Here is a 9,625-nt window from a genome sequence, read left to right on the forward strand (position 1 = left end):
GATTTCCTGTATCTTAAAAATTATGGTTTAAAAATGACTCATTCATAAATACCGTGCAGGCAAATTATCCTCCTAAGCACGACAACCTCATACTTTAACCCCTTGAATCCTGCACTAGTACATCACAGCATTTGCAGAGCAGCCACATTCACTTGAAAAGTGACAGGGGATATCATTCCTGCCACAAAGCATCACAGCTGAGGCATGTGTACACTACAGCCACTGCCTCTGCAGCTAAAGGGAGTAAAAAACTGCAGGGTTTTCTGACCATCTCGCTTGTGAACAAGCCCTTAACCACTTCAATACTAGACATTTTCAACACCTTCCTGCCTAGGCCAATTTTCAGTTGTCAGCGCTGTACCCATATAAACTTTTTATCATTTCTTTTGGTGGTATGATAATCACCACTGGGTGTATATGTTTTTTTGCTAAATAAATGAAAAAAAAAACAAAAAAAAAAACACTTGTGCGACTTGTCCTGCGTCTTAGGAAAAGTCGCATGATAAGTGGTTCCCCCGTGATTTCCAATGAGTACCATTCATATCTGTGTGACTTCAAGTCACAGCAACTTCAAAGTAGTCCCTGTACTACCTTGGTCTGACTTTGATGCGACTTGATGTCCATAGATCTCAAGATTACACAGGCATTGCTTCAAGTCGCTGCAAAAATCACGCGACTTTCAGGTCGCACAAGTGTGAAAGGGACCTTAAAGGGGTTGTAAACCCTCATGTTTTTTTACCTTAATGCATCCTATGAATTAAGGTGAAAAAACTTCTTGCAGTCAGCGGCCCCCCAGCCCCCCTCCTTTTACTTAGCTGAGCCCAGTTTTCTTCTCCTCTGGAACTAGCACACCAGCTATGGCTGGTGTCTCGTGTCCTGATTGGATAGATTGATAGCAGTGCAGCCATTGGCTCCCGCTGCTGTCAATCAATCCCAATGACACAGGGGGTGGGGCCAAGTCATACATTCGGCGGCTACGAACACCTAATGAATGACTGTGGGGCATGCTCGCAAGGTAACCCCCTCGGGGGAGCGCTTCACCCAGGGGGTTATCTAATGCGGGGAGGAGCCGCCAGGGGACCCCAGAACAGGAGGATCGGGGCCACTCTGTGCAAAACAAGCTGCACAGTGGAGGCAAGTATGACATGTTTGTTATTTTTATTCAATTATCCTTTACTATCACTTTAAGACAAATTTTATTCTACTACATTTCTTTGTTGAAAATAACCCAAATCAGTGAATATTATTTAGTTTGTAGAAAAGTTATAGAGTCCACAATATATGGTATATATCTGATCATTGATCAGTCCTGATGTACTGACGGCCCTAAAACCCCAGGGAAGTACAAATATCCCCCAAATTACCCCTTTTGGAACGTAGACAGTCCAAGGTATTTAGTAAGAGGCATGGCGAGTTTTTTTGAAGTTGCAATTCTTTGTCACAAATTTCCAAGAAAGAAAAATGTTACATCCTGTCACCAGTGCAGTACAGTACAGTCATATCACTGGTGTAGCAGAGATCAGGACACTGCCTGGTGACAGAAAAAAAAAAAAGTATGATTTTTTTTTTATTATTTATTACATTTTTTTGCATGCTGTGACCAGAGCAACACTGCACTACAGGGAGATGATCGGGATTTTTTTTACACACACTGATTGCTTATAACAAGGAGTTTCACCGTTATAAGCAACCATTTTTTTCTGAATTTAAACTATCAATTCAGTGTTTACTATTGCGATTAGCCCTGCCTGTACCATGTGATCACGGTGACCAATTACAGAGATCAACACAATTGTTGAATGGCAGGAATTGAAGCCATCTATTGTGTATAACTGTCATGTGATTGGTCACAGTGATCACATGGTACCGGCAGAAGGCCGGTACACTGATCAGTCCATCCGCTGGCCAGGTGACCGATCACGCCATCGGGAGGATATCATTCGACGTCCACCCAGAACGGCCATCAAGGAGTAAGTGGACTGAGAGTGTGAGGAATACAGTCCATGTATGAGAATAGAGAAGTACACAGCCGAATGAATCTCTTACCATCCAGTCCTAGGAGAACATCTGACTTGGGCTTTGTTTTCACCTTATCCTCTTTAAATTCTTTTTTAAGGAGTTTTACGATCTTCTTGCTGTGATTTGATTTCTTTATTTTAAAAACTTCTTCCTCTGTATAGTAAAAGATACCAAAAAACAAACGATCAGAAACTACAATGGCAGGGAATAAAAAACACATTACCCTTTTCCCTCCTGGATGTGTAGTGCCCCATCGGGGGGGGGGGGGGGGGGGGGAGTCAGCCCTGCTGGGACATGTAGTGCCCCATCGGGGGTGTCAGCCCTGCTGGGACGTGTAGTGCCCCATCGGGGGGGGGGGGGGAGTCAGCCCTGCTGGGACGTGTAGTGCCCCATCGGGGGGGGGGGGGGGGAGTCAGCCCTGCTGGGACGTGTAGTGCCCCATCGGGGGGGGGGGGGGTCAGCCCTGCTGGGACGTGTAGTGCCTCATCGGGGGGGGGGGGGTTTCGTGGAGTCAGCCCTGCTGGGACGTGTAGTGCCCCATCGGGGGGGAGGAGTCAGCCCTGCTGGGACGTGTAGTGTCCCATCGGGGGGGGGGGGGGGGGGGAGTCAGCCATGCTGGGACATGTAGTGCCAGCGTTGTGTGACGGGGGGAGGGGATCTCTATCACCGGTGGTACTCCCAGCTGTGCATTACCCATCCCCCACACTCACCCTCCTCGTCATCCTGGAAGCTGAGTAGTTTAGATTTGGGTTCTCTGGCCCGGGGGTCCGCCTGAAAACCGCCGCCGTCTGTGTGAGGGAAGCTGGGGGGTGGAAGGGAGGAGGAGGCGCGGCGGGCGGCTCGCTGTGCTCCGGGGCCTCATGTTCCCTCTCCTCTTCCTCCGAGTCATTCCTCTTCCTCACATTCACCCGCCGAACCTTGCGAAACATGGCGGACCGGCCACGCCGAGCTCCGCACCAAGCTCCGCAGAGTCCGCACCACACACTGCGCCGCTAACACCCACAGCGACCCCTACCGGACGGCGGCCTCCACTGTTACTCGCCCACTACACCGCCATAGCCAACAGCGACCCCTACCGCACGGCGGCCTCCAATGCAACGCGCTTATTACACTACAGCAACATCTATACACACAGTGCACAAAAATCTCCAACCGACTGTACTGCGCATGCGCGTCCACGACACCTTCTTTATTTCTGCTGTGGAAATGGTACAGGAGGTGGTCAGAGTATGCAGACATGTAGGGGGCCAAACCAAGGGGTCCCTGTATAGGGGGAGCACACAGAGGGGTCAGTCGTGCAGTGGGACCACATTCATGTATCCATGTAGGGGGAACACACAGTGGGGTGAAATCCTGAAAGCTGTCACAGGAGGGCCCTCACACAGGCCACATGGCAGGCAGGGCGGTGAGGTTGGCATACTCAGGGTGATCAGGCAGGGCGGGGAAGTTGGCACACAGGTTGATCAGGCAGGGCGGTGAAGTTGGCACACTCGGGGTGATCAGGCAGGGCGGTGAGGTTGGCACACTCAGGGTGATCAGGCAGGGCGGTGAGGTTGGCACACTCGGGGTGATCAGGCAGGGCGGTGAGGTTGGCACACTCAGGGTGAACAGGCAGGGTGGTGAGGTTGGCACACTCAGGGTGAACAGGCAGGGTGGTGAGGTTGGCATACTCAGGGTGATCAGGCAGGGCGTGAGGTTGGCATACTCAGGGTAATCAGGTTCCTGTTCTTAGGCGAGGTGGGGTCCTGGTCCCCAGGAGAGATGGGGTTCCTAGGTTAGATGGAGTCCCCATTGCCAGGGGAGATGGGGTTCCTGTCCATAGGCATGATAGCGTCCCCATCCCCAGGGGAGATGGGTCTCCATTTCTAGGGGAGATGAAGTCTCTTTCCCCAGGGGAGAAGGGGTCCAATTCCCAATGGGAGATAGGGTCCCTGTACCCAGGGGAAATAGGATGCCTGTTCCCAGGCAAGAAGGGGTCCATGTCCTCAGGGGGGAGATAGGGTCTTGTCCCCAGGGGAGATGGGTGTCCCTGTCCCCAGGAGAGAAGGATGACCCATTCCCCAGGAGAGAAGAGGTCCTTGTCTCCAGGAGAGAAGGGGTCCCAGGGGAGATGGGGTCGCTGTCTCTAGGAGAGAAAGGGTTCTTGTCCCCAGTGAAGATAGGTGTCCCTGAACCCAGGGGAGATGGGGTCCCTCTCCTTAGGGAAGATGGGTGTCCCTGTCCCCAGGGGAGATAGGGTCCCTGTACCCAGGGGACATAGGATGCCTGTTCCCAGGCGAGAAGGGGTCCATGTCCTCAGGGGGAGATAGGGTCTTGTCCCCAGGGGAGATGGGTGTCCCTGTCCCCAGGAGAGAAGGATGACCCATTCCCCAGGAGAGAAGAGGTCCTTGTCCCCAGGAGAGAAGGGGTCCCAGTCCCCAGGGGAGATGGGGTCCCTGTCTCCAGGAGAGAAAGGGTTCTTGTCCCCAGTGAAGATAGGTGTCCCTGAACCCAGGGGAGATGGGGTCCCTCTCCTTAGGGAAGATGGGTGTCCCTGTCCCCAGGGGAGAAGGGGTCCCTGTCCCCAGGAGAGAAGAGGGCCAAGGGTAGATAGGGTGTCACTGTCCACAGGGGTGATGTGTGTCCCTCAACCCAGGGGAGATGGGGTCCCTGTCCTTAGATGAGATGGGTGTCCCTGTCCCCAGGGGAGATGGGGTCCCTGTCCATGTGCATTGCTTTGTATATTGTAAGCGTCTGATAAAACGTGCATTGCTTTGTATAGCGTATAATAAAACGTGCATTACTAGTGTGACAGGAAGTCAGGTAAATCTGGGGGTGTTGTCACAGACAGGAGATACATTTCTGCCTTGTTTAGAAAATTCACCAATTACTATCGGGTGTCGGCTGCAGAAGTAGCCAGAAAGGTTTAGGCTGGGTTCACACTATACGGCCGGGTTCACACTAGTCCGACATACGCTCCGACATTGGGAGCTCATGTCGCATGACGTGTGAAAAGCAATGTTTCCCTATGGGGGCCGTCTTAACTGGTCCGACACTGAAGACGCTCCCTGTACTACTTTGGTCCGACTTTGATCCTACTTCACTCCATTAAACATCATTGAAGTAGGATCAAAGTCGGAACGCAGTCTTGCACGCTCCGACTTTGGTATCCGACATGTATTCTACTGATCTCGAGGGGGAACTCCACACCAAATAAAAAAAAAAAAACGGCATGGGTTCCCCTCCAAGAGCATACCAGGCCCATGGGTCTGGTGCGGATTTAAAGGGGAACCCCCCTATGCCGAAAAAACAGCGGGTGGTCCCCCCAAAATCCATACCAGACCCGTATCTGAGCAGCAGCCCGGTCGGTCAGGAAAGGGGGTGGGGACGAGCTAGAGCCCCCCCCCTCCTTAACCGTGCTAGGCCGCATGCCCTCAACATGGGGAGGTAGGTGCTATGGGGCAGGGGGGCGCACCCTGCCCCCATGTTGATGACAGGGCCTCTTCCCGACAACCCTGGCCGTTGGCTGTCGGGGTCTGCGGGCGGGGGGCTTATCGGAATCTAGGAGCCCCCTATAACAAGTGGGCCCCCAGATACCGGCCCCCACCCTAGGTGAATGAGTATGGGGTACATTGTACCCCTACCCATTCACCTGGAAGTAAAGTGTTAAAAATAAATAAACACGCTACACAGGTTTTTAAAATATTTTATTAGTCAGCTCCGGGGCCCCCCCTCTCTTCTTTAGCTCTTTTACGAGGGGGGGCTTGCTTCTTCCGACGTCTTCTGGGGGGGGGGTCCCAGTCTTCACCGCCGTCTGGTTCTCTTCCACCGGGTGGGGGCCGCTTTCTTCTATAGCTCTTTTACAGCGGCCCCGACTCTTCAGCGGGCGGGGGGGGTGGGGGTGGTGTTGCCCGGGATTCTGTCGCCTTCTGCCTTCTTCTCTGTTGACACGTCGCTTCCTCCCACTGTAATGCCATGTGCGGCGGCTCGCACCCCCTTTCCTGACCGGCTGGGCTGCTGCTCGGATACGGGTCTGGTATGGATTTTGGGGGGACCCCCCCACACCGGTTTTTCGGTGTAGGGGGGTTCCCCTTTAAATCCGCACCAGACCCATGGGCTTGGTATGCTCTTGAAGGGGAACCCATGCCGTTTTTTTTGTTAAAAATTTGCCGTGGAGTTCCCCCTTAAGATTCATATCAAACACTGCCTGATATTGACAGTGATCCAAGTCTGATCCTGCTCATTAAAAGTCGGACTTCAAGTCCAGGACAAAGTCGGATCAAAGTAGTATCCTGTTCATGAAAGTCGGATGGATGTAGGACCAATGTAGGATAAATGTAGGACGAATGTAGGAGCAGTGTAGGACCAATGTAGCAGAGCAAAGTAGGATGAAAGTCGTGTAGTATAGTGTGAACCCAGCCTGACTGCTGCTGTAATCACATGTCAGATGTCAAAAGTCGAATGGTTAGGACAAGGCTCCTACTTTGGTCCGACTTCAATGATATTTAATGGGCTGAAGTAGGATCAATGTAGGACCAAAGTAGTACAGGGAGCATTTTCAAAGTCGGACCGACTTGTGTAGGACCAGTTAAGACAGCTCTCATAGGGAAACATTGATTTTCACACGTCATGCGATGCGACATGAGCTCGAAACATTGATTTTCACACGTCATGCGACATGAGCTCCCAATGTAGGAGCGTTTGTCCTACATCCATCCGACTTTCATGAACAGGATACTACTTTGATCCGACTTTGTGATAGCCTGACTTGTTCTTTGACCAATCAAAACAATTCCAGAGTGAGATAAGCTTCCTTTTACTGCTGCTGTAATCACATGTCGGATGTCTGGTAAGGACAAGGCTCCTACTTTGGTCCGACTTCAATGATATTCAATGGGCTGAAGTAGGATCAATGTCGGACCAAAGTAGTACAGGGAACGTTTTCAAAGTCGGCTCTCATAGGGAAACATTGATTTTCACACGTCATGCGACATGAGCTCCCAATGTCGGAGCGTTTGTCGGACAAGTGTGAACCCAGCCTGAGGCTGGGTTCACACTACTTTCATCCTACTTTGCTCTGTGTTCAATGTTTCCCTATGAGAGCGTCTTGTAGCGTCCTACACAAGTCGGTCCGACTTTGAAAATGCTCCCTGTACTACTTTTGGTCCTACATTGATCCTACTTCAGGCCCATTGAATATCATTGAAGTCGGACCAAAGTAGTATCCTGTTCATGAAAGTAGGATGGATGTAGGACCAATGTAGGATAAATGTAGGACCAATGTAGCAGAGCAAAGTAGGATGAAAGTAGTGTAGTAGTGTGAACCCAGCCTAAAGGATGGAGGTGACTAATATAGTAAGGTAACCCCCCCGCCATTATATCTGGCTTATTGGATCAGTACACCTAAAATTGGTATATCAGTTATGTAGCGCCCCTGTACTGCCAAGTACGGACGCTGTGTAAATTTAGAAGGGGGATGAGAGAGTTACTTGGCTCTTGTCCATGTAATTTGAGTTAGTTTGGTCGCTGCGCTGTTGTTTCATTCTGTGTCCCAGAGATGCCTTTCCATCTCAGGGAGATAGGTGGGGACCAAAGGGAGCGCCTTCTTGCCAGCAGCCAATCAGAGGAGGTTTTCCCTCGCGGGGCATGCTGGGGAGGGTACTTCTTGGGACACCATTTTGTTTTTCGGGGAGAGTTTGTTGGAGTCGGGTGCAGCACCCACCTTCAGGGTGTGCGCACATCACGAGCCCCGGCGTTATGGCCTGCCGGGCCAGGGCGCACGTGATACGCATTGCCCTTTTGACTCCGGGACCACACTGGCCTGGAGACATCGAAGTAGCAAGGGGGACCCAGTGACCTATTGGGTTTCCCATCTTTCTTGAGAGAAGATCCCAAGCGAGTTGTGCTGTTCGGTGGGGAGTCAGTCTGAGGAGAGCCCAGAGGCAGGCAATCCGAAAGGGCCTGGATGAACCATCGGGGATCAAAGGTGACCGAAAACTGTGAGTTTGTCTGATTGCAACCTGTCAGTCGGTGACCCAAAATTGAGAGCTACCTGAGGGAGATTCAGGCAACCATACTTTATTGAGAAGGAATTGATCCGTGTAACCGTGTTTCAGAGCAAAGGTCTGTGGCAGGGGCTTGTTTTCCTTCTCAAGGTTCTGAGTGATATTCCGGCTGCCAGTTCTGTGAGAGAGACTGTCCGGGTACACTACACCCATTCCGGCTGGAGTGGCGACGAAGCAAAGATACCATTGAAGCAGGACCAGCGGCTCCTGCGGGGGTAGCGCTACAGTTACGATTGCACACTGCTGGAGTGAGTGGCCTGCTGGCTTCTTGCATGTTGCAAGGACTCAAGCCATAGGATTTCCCATAGGGATTGCCTTAATGTTAAATCTAAAGTGACAACAGTCCTGATTCATCAAGCTGCAGTGGAACTTAAAGGGGTTGTAAAGGTACAATTTTTTTTTCCTAAATAGCTTCCTTTACCTTAGTGCAGTCCTCCTTCACTTACCTCATCCTTCCATTTTGCTTTTAAATGTCCCTATTTCTTCTGATAAATCCTCACTTCCTGTTCTACTGTCTGTAACTCCACACAGTAATGCAAGGCTTTCTCCCTGGTGTGGAGTGTCGTGATCACCCCCTCCCTTGGACTGCAGGAGAGTCAGAGCGCCCACTAACACACAGCTCCTTTTTTCTGCAACGTAGAGAGCGTCCTGACTCTCCTGTAGTCCGAGGGAAGGGGCGAGCATGACACTCCACACCAGGGAGAAAGCCTTGCATTACTGTGTGGAGTTACAGACAGAAGAAGAACAGGAAGTGAGGATTTCTCAGAAGAAATAAGGACATATAAAAGCAAAATGGAAGGATGAGGTAAGTGAAGGAGGACTGCACTAAGGTAAAGGAAGCTATTTAGGAAAAAAATTGTACCTTTACAACCCCTTTAAGCTAGTGCATGGTTGGTTCACTTACCTTTTCCTTCGATTTCCCTTCTAATTTTTTTTTCTTTGTCTGAATTTCTCACTTCCTGTTCCCCCTCAGTAAGCTTGCCCCCATCATCCGAGCCATTCTGGCTGGGGGTTAGTCAGCATGCTCGTCCCCTCCCTTGGGACTACATCCCTGCAGGGAGACGCACAGCATCTCCCTGCAGGGATGTAGTCCCAAGGGAGGGGGGCGAGCGCGCTGACTAACCCCCAGCCAGAAAGGCTCGGATGATCGGGGCAAGCTTCACAGCGTCTCCCCGCAAGGATGTAGGAACCTATTTAGAAAATAAAAAACAAACCTTTACAACCCCTTTAAGGTATGTTAAATGGTGCCCAAGGCATGCTAGTAGGATGACAAGTGATGCTAACGTAGTATCTCAGTCAATATCATGTCTTAAAGTGGATGTAAACCCCCCAAAAAAAAAAATTTTTTGTTTGATGTCACAATGTAGAGTATAAGATTCCCTATCATCTGTGCCCAGTCTTGCCACACAGAGTTAATCCAGCGCTGAGCAATCCTCTTTTAACCACTTGCTTACTGGGCACATAAACCCCCTTCGTGCCCAGGCGAAATTTCAGCTTCCGGCACTGTCGCTTTAACTGACATTTGCGCGGTCGTGCGACGTGGCTCCCAAACAAAATTGACG

General features: G+C 51.0%; 1 protein-coding gene across 1 annotated transcript in view; it reads right to left on the reverse strand.

The window, feature by feature from the left end:
- LOC120928366 (PAX3- and PAX7-binding protein 1-like) overlaps positions 1 to 8,216 on the reverse strand; it is a 32,548-nt gene extending 24,332 nt beyond the window's left edge. The window contains exons 1-3 of the mRNA XM_040339463.1: positions 8,051 to 8,216; positions 2,730 to 2,876; positions 2,047 to 2,172 (exon numbers count right to left, since the gene is read on the reverse strand). Coding sequence (XP_040195397.1) covers positions 2,047 to 2,172; positions 2,730 to 2,876; positions 8,051 to 8,216 — 439 coding nt within the window. The remainder of the gene's footprint in view (positions 1 to 2,046; positions 2,173 to 2,729; positions 2,877 to 8,050) is intronic.
- Positions 8,217 to 9,625: the final 1,409 nt, after the last annotated feature.

This window comes from Rana temporaria, chromosome 2, assembly GCF_905171775.1.
Source record: "Rana temporaria chromosome 2, aRanTem1.1, whole genome shotgun sequence".
NCBI classification, from domain to species: Eukaryota; Metazoa; Chordata; class Amphibia; order Anura; family Ranidae; genus Rana; species Rana temporaria.